Source organism: Oreochromis aureus, linkage group 3 (genome assembly GCF_013358895.1).
Source record: "Oreochromis aureus strain Israel breed Guangdong linkage group 3, ZZ_aureus, whole genome shotgun sequence".
NCBI lineage: Eukaryota > Metazoa > Chordata > Actinopteri > Cichliformes > Cichlidae > Oreochromis > Oreochromis aureus.
This window is the reverse complement of record NC_052944.1, coordinates 81,212,840-81,228,447: the sequence shown is the minus strand read 5'-3', so window position 1 is coordinate 81,228,447 and position 15,608 is coordinate 81,212,840. Positions and strand designations below refer to the sequence as shown.

At 40.6% G+C, this 15,608-nt stretch overlaps 1 protein-coding gene across 2 annotated transcripts in view; it reads left to right on the top strand.

Annotated features, from left to right (window-relative positions):
- The first annotated feature begins 5,897 nt into the window (after positions 1–5,897).
- The window catches only part of LOC120437708 (matrix remodeling-associated protein 8-like), a 31,610-nt gene continuing 21,899 nt past the window's right edge, over positions 5,898–15,608 (top strand). For both annotated transcript variants that reach the window (XM_039608228.1, XM_039608227.1), the window contains exons 1-2: positions 5,898–6,143; positions 7,339–7,668. In XM_039608228.1, coding sequence (XP_039464162.1) covers positions 6,083–6,143; positions 7,339–7,668 — 391 coding nt within the window. In that variant the 5' untranslated portion in view covers positions 5,898–6,082. The remainder of the gene's footprint in view (positions 6,144–7,338; positions 7,669–15,608) is intronic.

Here is a 15,608-nt window from a genome sequence, read left to right as displayed (position 1 = left end):
TCATGTTTTGATGACATCATGCTGACGTCAGAGTTTGGATGAGTGTGTGTGAGATCAGAGGTGAAGCTTCTTTCAGCCTCTGAAAACTCACACACCACTAACAACAACATGGGAAGCTTTGATGGGAAGCTGGAGAGGACTGAAGGACAATGAAACATACCATCAAAATGAAAAACAAATGATCAGTAATCCATTTTTAATAGCAGAAGTTTGTATGTCAATTTCAATAATATCAAGGAATATTTAAATCAGTTCACAAAACCATTCAGAATTATTGCCATATTTGAAACATGGACTACTACAGAGAATGGTCTGAAATTTGAACTGAAGGGAGTGAAGTTAACTTCATAAACAGCAGGAACACAAGTCGAGAGGGAGTAGTTAGGTGGTTCAGTCAAGCCCATTATTATTTATACTTAAAGTTACTTTTATTCAACCAGCAAGTTTTTTTGTGACTGGAAATGATACAAGAGTTTATACCCCAGAGATATAAATGAGGATTTTTCTATCAGTGAGTTTTTGTGAACTGTTCCTTTTATGATTTTATTACTTTTAACCAGTTATTTTGTCTTGTCCTGTATTTTTGCATGGATAATATTTATGTATTTTATCAGCAAAAAAGAGAAACATTCTAGACAAATTGTGTTATGAGTCCACTTTACTATTTTTCTGTATTATTCATAACATTCTTTCTTTTTGTACTTTTCTCGTATGTATTATGTTACGATAGGTGGGGATTATGGTTTCCCCCCATTTTTATCGTTAATGGTCTAGTTCAGTATTAACTCAGGCTGTATCTTAACCTATTAACCAATATCAACCTGTTATACGTCATCTGGTTTACCTATGAAGGTGAGATTGGTTCATTTTAAATATTTTTCCTTTTTTCAGTTTTCTGTACTGTATTTAAACACAAATTGGTTTATATGTTATTATGACCCTGATGAAGGCCACATGCCGAAACACGTTGGTCAGTTAATAAAGTTGTTCCTCTTTACCTTTAAGTGGAGTTCCTGCGCTGTTAGTTTCTCATCCTCTCCATGCACCTTGGAAGTAGGTGAAGTTGTGCCAGAAGTTTTTGTTGCTACATATCATCCTGTCCCTACAATTTTGCTGCCCCAGTTGAATATGTACAATTCCACAGAACTGAACATAGGTTTCAAGCTTCACCAGTTAGCAAACGGGTTAGCCAAAGTCAATATCCATGTATGCGCTAAGTGTGCAGCAGCACATCAGTGCACACTGATTTAACAATTTATCCACAAGACAGTTTATAATCTGCAAATTTGTTTAGGACTCTAGAAACGCCTTCAAAAGACTTCTTTTAAAATAGTAAGAGATTAGAAATGTATGTGCAGGGCTTTGCTTTAGTGGGACTGGGACTAATAATGTGTTATACTAAACGTGAGTTTATTACCATAATTCATGCAAAACACACTTTGAGGCTAATGCCACCAAAACCAGCAAAAAACCATCCGAAATGATTTCATTTCTGTTCGGATATTAACAACCAACAAGTTTCTTTCGGAGTAACGAGCGGGCAATCGCACTCGAATGCAAGGATTCCAGCACCTCATGAAGAAACAGGTGGCGCACGTACATAATTTGAGTCGTCAGTGTCGACTTAAATTATTTGAGGGTAATGTCTGAAACTAATCAATATACTGAAGTACTCATAACTTGGAAAAAACAAACTTGTTCAAACTACTCAGATAAATAAAGGTGTATGAACTTATAATAGGTTTTTAAGTAGCAATTCATTTCCTTTATCAAACTATTACTACTTGGTCTTACAGTGTGGTAATTGCACTCTTTGACTGATGTTGAACTAGTCAAGTTTAAGTTCTATTGCTCTTCTACCCACAGTCCATCCAAAGCTCTTTGTTTCTCACAGCAAGTTTGAGTTCTTCTTGTGTGGGTGATCCTGTCCATGGCCCTGTAGATTTTCCCAGTAATTGAATGTTAGCTGTTCTCTTCTGATTCCTAGTGGCATCTCACCCATCTCTACCTGTAAAGCTGCCTGTAAAGATACCCAATTTCCCGACTTTAACTAGTAGGCCTTCTCTCCACATCTTTTTCTATGTCAACAAACACTGCCACTACACTCTCTTTGTTTATTTGTGCTTTCCTGATTTCATGTTCCAAACACAACACCGGATCCATTGTATTCCTCCCTCTTCTGAAACCACTTTAATGTTTAGATATGTATCCTTTACTTTCTATATAGTACATTAGTCTTTCATTTATCATTCGCTCCATTATGTTACAGATATTAGATGTTAAAGCTACAGGTCTGTAATTTCCTGGATTCGTATCATCCTGTCCTGGTTTGCAAACGAACACAACAATTGTCTCCTTTCAGCCTTGTGGCAGTTTCCCAGCCTCCCAAACTCTGTTATATAACTCTAACAAAGATCTTTAGCTGACTCACTAAGATGGTTTATCATAATATAGAAATCTGATCTTTTCCAGTCCTGATCATTTGGATTTGCGAAGAACTCAATTCAATTCTGTCTATGCAAAAGTGCAGATGATTTATTAAAATATTTAATAAATCATCTGCATCTTCTACCAGTTCCAATGAATCCCTATTCTCTATGATTGTCATTTCTCTTCCTCTTTGCCCTTCTTCACTAACATTGCCTCAACTATGGTTTTTATCAAATGTTTTTGCCAACACATTTGCCTTTTCCTCATCTTTTACAGCTGTTGCTTCTCCATCCCTCAATATTGGATATCCATACTCCCTTTTTATATCATTCATCCTTCCAGTCATTGAGCAAACATTATGTATTTTTTGTCTCCCTCAGAATTACAAAAACTCCTCCTCTTCGCATTTTTAATGGTTCTTCTTACCTTAGCTTGTGATTTTTCATATTCAACAAGATTCTGAAAACTGAGATTCCTCTTTAATATTTTAAAATCTTTATTCTAATACTTAATCACTTTATCACAGTCCTTTGTCCACCAAGGTACGACCTTCTTTTCCCTTCTTTCTTCTGTATTGCCCAATTTGCTGCCTCTAAATCTGCCTTACAAATAGAATAATTTAACTCATCCACCCCCCACATTCATTTCAACTTTTTGCATTTCCTGATCACTAACTAGTCTAAATGTATCCCAATCAGCATCACTGAAACACTACTTCTACAACTCCCAGTATTCTGTTTCTCTACACTCGTCTCTCTCTGTCGTTATAGGATAATGATCATCACCTACAGTTGTCTTTTTTAGTACCTGCCAATGAGTCTGACACTAATGTGAGGCCAACTGCTGATTCTGCATCTGTTCTACCATTCACTCTTGGACCACTTCCGTCATTCAGACACACATCATTTTTTTTTATCTCCATCAATTCCTCAATCACTGCTCCATTCTGATCATTACAATTACCCCATAGTGTGCTGTGTGCAGTAAAGTCCCCACACCAATTTACTTTTTTACCCCTTAAATATGTGCCAAGTTCCTCTACTGAGAAAAGTTTGTTACCCGGATTGTAAAAATTGATCACTCTGATATTTCTTCAACAGATTTCAATTATAATATATTCTGTGTCCCTAACACTACAACTATACTGGGTTCCTTGCTTTACAAATGTTACACATCCTCCACCATTATCCTGCTTTCTATCTTGGCGGACACCATCAGAATCAGAATCATTAGAATACTTTATTAATCCCTGAAGAAATTATCTGGGTTACAGTTGCCTCAGTATAAATAACAGTAACAGAAACAGACTAGACTATTTAAGAATACAATATGTAGCAGTCCCCCGGACCAAAGAAGAAATAGAGAGAGCCTCGAAGGGTGCAGTAATTTTTACTTTGAGATTCGTTCAGAATCTAACAGTGCTGAGATGCGCCAATGCACCGTGAAAACTAAACAGAAACACAAAATGCATTTTCTTAAACACTTATTACAAATATGAACTCAAATAAAGCAGAAAATACAACAAAATATCAACTAAGCAATCAAATACAACTTAAAACTCCGCATTCCAAGGGCTGCAAATTGTTAATTTCGCTAGAGTCCGGCTTCTTCACGCTTCATTGAGAGCTGCCCATGTGCACATGAGCGCCACAAAAACTGGTCTGAGCTGGAAGTGCAGCTTGTCGCTAACTAAGCAACAGAACCCTCTACTGGACACTACGCGTAGCTGCTCAGGCTTAGATCAATAAACAAAACTGGACTGGACCACAATATGATACAGAATTAAGAAATTTAAGCAATAGCACTAATATAATACAAATCGCTCAATAATAAATATCAAGGATTGACAGAGGTAATTATAAATAAATATCAAAAATGTTGACAGGAATATTACTGAGTAGAGAAGAGCGTGTGCAAAAGGATGTAACTAATTTGGTGTTTATAGCGTAATAGATGGAGGAGTTAAACGGGGAGATGTCCACAGGCAGGAATGACTTCCTGTGTCGTTCAGTGGTGCTTTTTGGTAATCTCATCATAACCTTTACTGACAAAACTTCATTTCAGAGCAATAGAATCTGAGACTTTGTTTCACTGTAAGATTATAACAATGACAGCAATATAACTGTTTGTTGTTCAGCAGAACAGTGTCCAGTGTGTTGGCTGATGTACGTTTTTCCATTTGAAAATACAAGTTGGGCTGATTTTAACTACATTACAAGAAGTGTTTTAATTATTCTTTTTGACTCACACCCACATAAAGACTTATAATAATGTAAGTCTTATACTAGAAATTTCAAGGCTGATTGAACATAACAACATAATTTTTAAAACATAATTTTTAAAAAAGTAAATTACCATAAATTGTTTTTCAATTTAGTAGAACTTGAAATGTTTGGCAGTGGGTAAACAATTAGTATTGCAGAGTCAGAAACATCAAGTTATTCTTAGTACTGTATTCTTGCAATGAATAAGTTGTCCTAACGTAGTTATCTTAAGAAAGCTTTACTCAATTGTTTTGAGTCACTTTACTTTCTCCTAACATCCTTTTCTCTCCCACAGTCTTCTTACAGATGCTTTCAGCTTTTAACACGTTTCTGTTCTTCTGTTTTAACCACAATCCACAAGTTTCCATCCATGAGAATTTTAGCCAGCTGCACTTCTCCAAACTTCTTTTTCAACTCTCTGGACACTTAGCTGCACTTCCTCATCTTCCTCCCTGAACTCCGGGATTATTTTAAATTCCTCCCTCTTTCTCCTCACAGCCCTGTCCCTTCATCCGAACTGTTCTCCACCAAACTCCGTTTACTCCTGAATACAGGAGTATTCTGTGTCCTTAAACTTCCCTCCTCTCTTCTGCTTCTCCCTCTTCCTTTTCCTCCCCACTAGAAACCGAGGTCCAGTCTCCATTTCATCCATGGATTTCCTGAGACGCCATTCCAGCCAGTCACACACCAGTCACAACGGTTTTCCTCGTTCTTAAACGGTTCTGCGGAAAAGCTCAACCCGTCGATCCAGCTCTCAGCGCACCAACACCAGGCCGTTCTCTTTCCCACAGATCCAAAAATGTGAGCTGCATTCAAGTCACAGTGTAAAAGTGGAATATCTGAGTTTCCTCTTTACTCCTGTTAGGGTTAATTTCTTTGTTTGTTAGTTTTTTGTTTGTTTATTAATAAACCTGACGCTTATTTTTCTAAATAAACACAACATCTCATCATCCCTCTGCTAGAATACAGAGTCAGCAATTATAGACACTACAAACACACTACTATAACATCAGCTTTAGGCGATTCGTCAACATCCATTTAAGGTTTTGCAAGTGAACCAGAAGATGTTGGAGGAATTGTAGACATTTGCGATTCGTGAAGCTTAAAGTAATGAATTACACGTGGATTATACTGTAATTTGCAGATTTCTCTTCACCGAGTAGTGACGTCACGAAGCTTCGGCCGTCACTGGTGTCACGTGTTCTGGCGAGGGAGTTTCCGCTTCCAGCCTATCTGCAGTACTTTTTCACGTTTAAACAAGGCTGAAAGTCAGCCTAGTTTAAACATTAAACTCGTGTAATCGGAGTTTAATGTTTATGAGAAATACCAACAGACTCAGACATTTAGATCAAGTTTAATGTCGGAGCAGAAGAACCAGAATACACGAAATGGTGGCTGGGACTGCGTCGCTCTTCTTGTTGTTTTCTGTCTTCATGAGTGCTTCAGGAGGTGAGAATTAACTGCTAGAAAACCAAACTGCGCTTCTATTTGGTTTATAGAAGAAGATGAACAATCATTCTTGTTTGGATGTTACCAGTTCTTCCCTACGAATTACTGTAATGTTATTTTAGTTTGTCTGTGTGTGAAGGAGACACGAGGCTGGGGGGAGTTAACATCTGTAATCCAGCTGTGACAGAGACAGAGAAGTGTAACGTGTGTGTCAGTGTGATGTGTTGTAGTTTCAGGAGTCAGTATACAGCTACAAAGCTTTTTGTTCAGTGTATACAAACAGCTGTAGCTCCATAAAGGCAGCATGCAGAGACTCACAGTGTCTTATAATGAGAGGCTGCTTTCTCTCACACATTATGTTCACTTATTATCAGCACATGTTGTTGTTTGTGCAACAGAGTTATTGTAGTTTTGTATTTTCTCATTAGTTTTTATTCCATTTGGACTTTTTGTGTTTAGTTCAGTTTAGTTTCCAGATGATTTTCTTCTTTTTCAGGTTTGATTATTTATTGCTTGAAGAGTTTTTAATGGTTTTATTCTTTTTTCATTCTTACTGTTTGGAGGTTTGTGTCAGAGGCCAGATTTAGGAGCATCAGTACAGCTGTTACAATAAAAGCAGTGACTCAGTCTGACAGACGTCCAGAGTCTCAATGAACTCGTCCATCAACAACATTTGATCAAACTAACAGATTCTAAAACTAAAGATTTGTTTTATTTGTTCACAAAATGGTTTCAGATGATGTTTTTCATCCATCTCAGTCTTTCTCATGAACTTTGTCTCCAAACCTCTCAGCCTGAGCTTCCCTCTGATCAACTCGTTCATAATCTCGTCCTTTCTGCTCTCAATGAAAATCTGAACATGTTCAGCTCGGCCTCCTGTCTTTGTGTCAGAGTCTCCAAAGCAAACATCACAGCAGCTCACTGCCATCTTTAAACCTTCCCTTTCACTCTTGCTGCTGTCCTTCTGTCACAAATCAGCCCTGATGAAGATGCTCGGGATCAGGTGAGGAGGAGGAGAAGACTCGCTGTGGTGACGCCTGAAGGGAGCAGCTGACACAAGAAGAGACACAATCAAAGATCATCAACTAATAACAGAAGACAATCTTTTATTGTGTGTTTCTGATTGGCTGCTGTAGAAGTGAACAGTTGCACTTTGACCTTTAACCTCTCTGCTCTGTGTTGTTTCCTCTTTCAGACAAAATCATCACAGCTGAGCCTGGACAGGACGTCACTCTGACATGTCGAGCTCCAAACAACAACATCATAGCTGTAAAGTGGAACAGAACTTTCCTGGGAGATGAATGTGTGCTTTTGTACTGGGATGGTCACTTTGTTCCAGACAACCAGCATCCATTTTTTAAGAACCGGGTGGATCTGCAGGACAGACAGATGAAGGATGGAGACATGTCTTTGATTCTGAAGGATGTGACGATATTTGACAGTGGAACATACGAGTGTGGTGTCCAGATGAAAGAAACTCACTCATGGGAGCGCAGCTTCATCTACCTGAGTGTTCTTTCTCCATGTGAGTGAGTAGAGTTGAGTGTGTGTGTGATCAGAGGTGAAGCTGCTTCATGCTTGTTGATGTTTGTTTGTTGTATGGATGAGCTGGTGGATGTCAGAGGTAGACAGATGTTTCTCCAGCTGTTGTCTTTGTGGCTGGTAGTCTAGAGTTGTAGAGCAGCATTGTTTGGGTAAGGTTAGAGCAGAAACAAAGACATTTATGAATCAGTCTCTTCTTCTGTTGCTCTCTAACTCGTCTGTAAACATGTGTGGGGAAACTCAATGTTAAAGCCTACAGCTGGAGGGGGAGGGGAGGGGTGAAGCTGGTGGTTGTGAGTCTGTGAAAGTGAATCCTGCCGGTGCCATAGCTGCTGAAAACGTACTTAATGCAGACACAAAACGTCCATCAGCTTCAAAGTGTGTCAGAAAAATGTCCACATGATGACTGATGGATGAGAGAGGTCCCATTTTTGTTGTTGTGCACAAATCATTGAACAACACAAACACTTAGAGCTCCTTTCAGTGCTGCCTGTTTTGTTACTGCACACATTTCTGATGGTCCTACAGTCCAACGTAGCACACATCTCCCTGAAGCCTCTTCCTTAGAGACCAAAGGTTGGATCAGAGCAGCTGAAAGGACACATCTATGAATGCAGGCAGAGACTTTCTCACAACCTCACACTTCATCTGATCAGGTTTAGACTCAGGTTCTCTGTTAGTCAGTGAGATTACAGACTCACACATTTATAATAATGTAGATCAGCAGTAATAATAACACACAAACGTCTGCAGTAACTGTGTCAGTCTGCTCCACTTTGCTGTTTGTCTCTCCAGGTCAGATGAAGCTGTTAGAAACCAGAAGTTCAGAAGAATTATTTTCATATTGATTCAGTTTGTCTGTGTGTGTGAAGGCATCATCAGGGTAGAAGGAGTCTGTGTGGGCTCAATGTCTCTCACTGTAATCTAGAGCTGGATGATGAAATGATAAAGATCATTATTGCAAAAAAACTTTTCCTCAGTAGAAACATGAAACATACTCAATAGAAAGTCTGATCAGTTTTAAACTTAGGTCCTCTGTTAGTCACTGGAAGTAAAGACGTTTATTATGTGAGATTGCAAGAAGTCAATAACAACTAGAAAGTGCATTTTCTGAAGAAACTGCAGTGTGAATGCTTGAATCTGAATGTATGCACCGAAATAAATTGATTGCTGAATTTTAAGTTAAAAATGTTGAATGAGATGAAAAATACAGGAATTTGCACCTGAAAACAAAAGTGCAGAACTGCTAAAAGCTGACAAGCACAGAGAAGTTGGAAAATAGCTGAAAATGTTTTAAATGTAAATTAGAAAAACCTAACTAATGGTAAAAGAAAATTTAGAGTCAGAAAACATCTGAATGAATATTAAAAGTTCATATTCTTTGAATCACTAAATGACTAAAATCTGATCCTTCCACTTGGATCCACACAGTTTAAAAACTTTACATCTCTGAGCTTTGAAAGACACAGTGTTGGAAAGAGAACAACGATGGTGACGTTTTGAGGGTAAAATGATGGCTGTAGAGCAAACACTGTGGACACAGCAGCAGTTGAAAGAGAAGTGTTCAAGATTAATCTTGGCAGAGTGAGAGACAGAGCTCGTTAGGCAGGCAGGTGTGAGCCTGGTTACTATAGTGACTGCACCCAATGGCTCCATACACACGCACACAGACATGCACCTCACTTTTGCTGCTTAAAATGAACAGAAAAGTCAGGCCGAAACAAATCGTTCCCAAATGAAAAGTACAAGTCGTACTTTCACCGTGAGCGGCAGCAATGTCTAGTCTACTGAATTCTCAGTTTTCATGCCTGTGGTGTTTATTATATGGATGTGGTGACAGTGTAAAGACACCATGCTCTTCTGATTTTCAAAGGAACTTTCTGAGCCATTTTAACATTGGAGTCTATGGAGGAGTTGGAGGCAGGAGGCTGTGCATTGGTGACATTTATGAAAGAACCATAACACCTATCAATCAATCAATCAATCTTTATTTATAAAGCACTTTTCATACAAAAAAAAACTGTAGCACAAAGTGCTTTACATGGTTAAAAGCAGCCCCCCCCCCCACACACACACACACACTTAAAGAGTAAAATTGGGCTGGGCACATATGAGCCAGTTGAGGAAACACTATCACAGAGAGCCGTCTGCACCGGGAGCCGGACACAGACCGCAGCCTCCAGGCTGGGCACACAGCAGGAGGGAGGCAAAAAAGCCCCCCAGCCAGGCTTAGAGGATCCACAGAGCCCTAGCAGCCACGGTCGATCACAGCCCCGGTGCAGAGAGCCCCCTCCGAGGAAACACTGGAGATATGACCTAATAAGAATATAAACAGGATAAAAAGATAAAATAAATAAGAGTGGGATACAATATAAATATAAGTATAAACAGAGTAAGAAGATAAAAAATGAATAAGAATACAATCAATAAATATTAGGTAAAACTAAATTAATAATATAGATAGAATAACAGGATAGAATAAATAAGCATAAAATAAATAAACTTTAAGTAAAAGCTAAATTAAAAAGGTGGGTCTTGAGCCTGTTTTTAAAAACATGAACGTTCTCTGCGGCCCTGAGCTCCTCCGGCAGGCTGTTCCACAGTCGAGGACCATACCACTGAAAAGCTGCCTCTCCGTGAGTATGTGTCCTGACTTTAGGGACAATCAAAAGGCCAGTACCAGAGGACCTCAGGGTCCGCGAGGGTTCATATGGTAAGAGCAGATCTGAAAGATAAGAAGGCCCAAGACCATTAAGACATTTAAAAACCAGTAAAAGAACTTTAAAATCGATCCTGAAACACACGGGGAGCCAATGCAGCGATTGTAAAACCGGTGTAATGTGGGCCCGCCCTCTGGTCTTCGTCAGCACACGAGCTGCAGAGTTTTGCAAAAGTTGCAAAGGTGAAATATTCTTTTTGGGGAGACCAGAGAGCAGGGCATTACAGTAATCAATGCGACTGGTAATAAAAGCATGCATCAGCATCTCCGTGTTGGCTCGAGAGAGAATAGGCGGACTCTGGCTATATTTTTAGATGATAAAATCCAATTTTGGTTACGTGTTTAATATGTGGGATAAAACCAAGCTCAGAGTCAAAAATAACACCCAGGTTTTTCACTTGTAGTGAAGGGCACAGTGAAAATGTCTGTAATTTAGACAAGAGTTTCTCTCTCTGAGCCTCAGGACCGATGATTAAAACTTCAGTCTTGTCCTGGTTAAGCTGTAAAAAGTTTTCTGCCATTCAAGATTTTATATCTAGAATACAGTTAAAAAGGGCATCCATTGGTCTGGCGTCATCAGGAGACACGGAGATATACAGCTGAGTACCATCAGCGTAACTGTGGAAGTTCACTCCATGCCTCCTGATGACGCCGCCAAGAGGGAGCATATACAAGTTAAAAAGTACAGGGCCTAAAACCGACCCTTGAGGCACACCACATGTCCTTTTTTGGATCTTAGAGGAGCATGTATCCATACACACCATAAAAGTTCTGTCTGAGAGATAGGAAGTGAACCAGTTGTGTACAGCACCAGAGAGGCCCACCATGTGTTTCAGTCTGTTTAAAAGTATAGCGTGGTCTACTGTATCAAAGGCTGCGCTTAGATCCAGTAGCACCAGGACTGAGAGCTTTTGGGAGTCCCAGTTACACCTAATATCATTTAAAACCTTTAGGAGAGCGGTCTCTGTGCTGTGGTTCACCTGAAATCCAGACTGAAATATTTCTAGGATCTGTTTATCATTCAGAAAATCATTAATCTGAGTAAAAACAAGTTTTTCTAAAATTTTACTTAAAAATGGTAAGTTGGATACAGGTCTGTAGTTATTAAAATCATTGCAATCCAAATTGCTCTTCTTCAGAAGGGGCCTCACCACCGCTGTTTTAAAGGCAGCAGGGAAGACACCCGACTGAAGAGAGCAATTCATCATGTATAAAAGCTCAGCTTCACAAAATCCATAAAGTGTTTTAAAAAGTGAAGAGGGGATTGGATCTAAAAGACATGTGGTGGTTCTCACTGTGGAGAAAACTTTCTTAAGGTTCTCAGCATTAACCAGGACAAAGCTGTCCAGTGTCTCCTCAGGTACAATCGAGCCCTCAGATGTGTTTAAAATCATAACACGAGAAGATAAAATATCACATCTGATGGTGTTGATTTTTCCCCTGAAGTGGTCCGCAAACTGCTCACAGAGTGGGTCTGTGGGGGTTCTTTGGGAGCTCTTAAAATCAGGGTTAAATAAATGATCTATGGTGGAGAAGAGGACCTTGGGATTATTTTTGTTATTACTGATTATTTTGGTGAAGTATGAATTCCTTGAATTCCTTAGTGTATTATTGTAAATTTTGAGTTGCTCGCAAAGTATTTGATAGTTGATTTCATTTTTATTTTTCCTCCATCTCCTTTCTGCTGCCCTGCAATTTCTTTTGAGTTTTTTGACTTCTTCGTTTCTCCATGGTGATTCACGTTTTACGTTTATCTTTTTGGTGGTGAGTGGAGCAACGGAGTCAAGGCTTTTCTTCAGTTTGAGGTTAAAATGATTAAAAATAAAATCACAGGGTGCAGGTAGAATCACAGGGGGGCATTCGTCTAAAACCCTGGTAAAGTTTGCAGCCACTTCAGAGGTTAGATAGCGCCTCCTCACAGTTCGCACCGAGATCTCCCGCTGAATAAAACCGGTGATGTTAAAAAACACACAGTAGTGGTCAGAGACAGCCAAGTCAACAACAGACGACACACTGATGGACAGCCCATGGGTGATGACCAGGTCCAGAGTGTGTCCTCTGTTGTGAGTCGGCTGCGTGACGTGCTGGGTAAAATCCATACAGTGAAGAATGTCTAAGAATTCTTTTGATGTAGGGTCAGAAGGATTATCTATGTGCAGGTTAAAATCACCGGTTAGAATTATCATATTATACTTTGAATGTATGTTTGTTAAAAATTCTGAGAATTCCTTGATAAAAGCAGCACTGTCTTTAGGTGGTCTATAAATTGTGACAGATAAAACTGGAGGGCTGCTAAAAACAATAGCGTGGAATTCGAAAGTGGTAAAATGATCAAATAAAATTTGTTTGGTGGTGAGTGTGTTATTGGTTAAAGATGCAGTCCCACCACCTCTCTTACCACTTCTAATAGAAAAAGAGAAATTAAAATTTGGTGGGGAGGCCTCAGTGAGAACAACTGGTGCATCCGAACCCAGCCATGTTTCAGTTAAAAATAAACAATCAAGTTTATTATCTAAAATTAAATCATTAATAATAAAAGACTTATTCGACAGAGAGCGGACATTTAAAAGTGCCATACTGATCGAGACTGGTGGATTTTTGATAGTAGAGTTCAATGAATGCTGAGATTTTTGAAGAGGCCGGAGGTTATTAATGTTTTTGGAGTTACTGGATTTATGATAATTGTGTTGCTCTCTGTTTGTGATTATGACGGGTATTGTGTTGACTGGGGGAGAGAGAGGTCCGAGTCCGGAGTTTTGTGTATTACTGTTAAAAGTGGAACAAATGTAGGAGCTGGGACCAGGGGAACATCAGTCAGTGGAGGACAGATCAGCGGGTAGTGTCGGTTTGGGGTAATGACAGGGCCGTGTGCGGGAGTGCTGTACGCCAAATACCAAATTGGCGGACAGCAAACGGCGTCCACAGGCGTTGAGGTGGAGTCCGTCTGCCCCAAAAAGATGTCTCCTCTCCCAGAAGGCATCAAAATTGTTAATAAAACCCACACCGTGGGAGACATAGGCGGAGGAAAGCCAGGTGTTAAGGCTGAGCAGCCGGCTGAAACGGCCTATCCCTCTTCTGCAGGTGGGGGTGGGCCCGGAGATAAAAGCACTCACCTGCAACTGACCAAGGAGGCTGAAGAGTTGGAGGAAGTCCAGCTTCAGCAGCTCAGATTGCTGTTTGGGAATGTCATTGGTGCCGATGTGGATGATGAGCCGGTTGGCCTGTGGGTGGATGTTGGGAATTCTCTCCACTATGTCGACAACGGTGGCTCCCGGGAACGACAGCGTGAGCGCCCCCCTCATCCGCACGTTCCTAACGATGGAATCCCCGAGGACCAGCGTGGAGAGAGGAGATGCCACCGGGGACTGCTGGCCATCTGAGACGCCTGCGCCACGGCACCGGGGGTGTTCAAATGGAGATGGAGATGCACCAGCCGGACCGCGTGAGTGACTCCCAGGTAGACGCGCCGTGGGTCCTCTTCTCCGAGGAGCCGGGGTGAAGAACAGTTCTCCACGGCGAGTTTGCGCCACAGCGCCGGGCTGCCCGCCACGGCTCCGGGGACGTAGTGGTGGAGATGGTGCAGACTTCAGCGACACAGCTGGGTGGCAAGGGCTAGCGGCCAGAGGAGGAAAGTCCACAGGATCCAGGATACTGAATTTATTCTCCAGCACTACCGCACCGGAGGGGTGAGGGTGCGAGAGACGGATCCTCCTGGCCCCTCTGCAGCCACCGCGCATCCCAACCATGGTCCATGGCGCTGATTGGAGTGGAGTGGAGCTGACCAGAGCCTTGGGTCTGGCCCCTAGTTGAAACCAGCAGTTCTCATCCGTGGCAGAAACACCAGCGACACAAGTTTGGAGCCTGGGTTGACTGTTAGCGGGATCTTGGGACACAACAGCTGGGTGGTGCACTGTGTCGGCTAGCTCAGCGCTAGTAGCGGTGGTTTGAGCTTTGCCAAGGAGGATCGTGTCAAGTTCGCGTTCAGCCCCCTGGATTTGGTATAGCGTGGATATCCTTTGTTCCAGCTCGATCACCTTTTGGCTCAGGTTGACGCAGCTTTCACAACTGGATGTTGAGGTAAGTGGTGCCATTCCGAAATCTCGTACCGGTGACAGCGTCAACAACGAAAGACTGCCACTTTAGCTTACGTTTAGCTAGTACTATAATAAACACATTGGATGAAAGAGGACAGCGATGGCTACGCTTTGAGGGTAAAATCATACCTGTAGAGCAAACGCCGCGGATACAGCAACAGTTTTAAAAAAGATTTTAAGATTAATTTTTTTGCTCCTCTCACTCTAGCAGTTGAGCTGTCTCACTCTAGCGGCAACATTCCATCCCATACACACCCATTATAAACTCTGAAACGGCTGAAAAAACATCATGAAACTTAAACTGGAACTGAAGAAAAAGTATAATAGATATTGAAAAGATAAATACAAGTTGAATAGTTGAATGTCTTGTCTTCGTTTTAAAGTTTGAATGGTGGCTCTATGTCAACGTATGTGGAAGTAGTAAGAGTTTAAAAATGAGTAAGTTGAATGAGGATTTGAAGGGTCTCCCCATTGAAATACATGGGATATTTTTGTTGAAAAAAGTTGAATAAAATTAAAAATATAAATGTAAAAATGAGAAAAGTAGAAGCAGTCATGTCCAAAAGAAGAGGATTCTAACGGTGTTTGAATGGTTTTTCTAAGTTGAATGGTTTTGAATGAGTTAGATGCCAAAAAATGTACGGAATATGGAATAATAGATAATAAGAAAGATTACAAGAACAATACTGTGAATGCTTTTACAAGCATTCACACTAATTACAACAACAATACTGTGAATGCTTTTACAAGCATTCACACTAACTAGAAAATTTGCATTTCCTGCGAAAATGCTGTGTGGATGCCTTAATGCTGAAGCTGTCTGCTGAAAAGCTGAAAAAGATGAAAAGTTGCATGGTGGTGAAAAAAAAAAAGGTTGCCCTGAGCAGGATTCGAACCTGGCCCTCCTGGACTGTAGGCAGCTACTCATCTCACTGACCCAAACTCATTCTCACAAAAAAAGAGGTGGAGAGACTGACAATTCTGCTGAAATGAGCAGAAGCTGCTGAGAATTGTGCTGATGAGAGATGAAAAGGCTGAAAATCTGCTTAAAAGAGGTGAATCAGCAGAATTTCTGCTGAAAAGAGGTAAAGCAGAAAATTGAACTAAAAA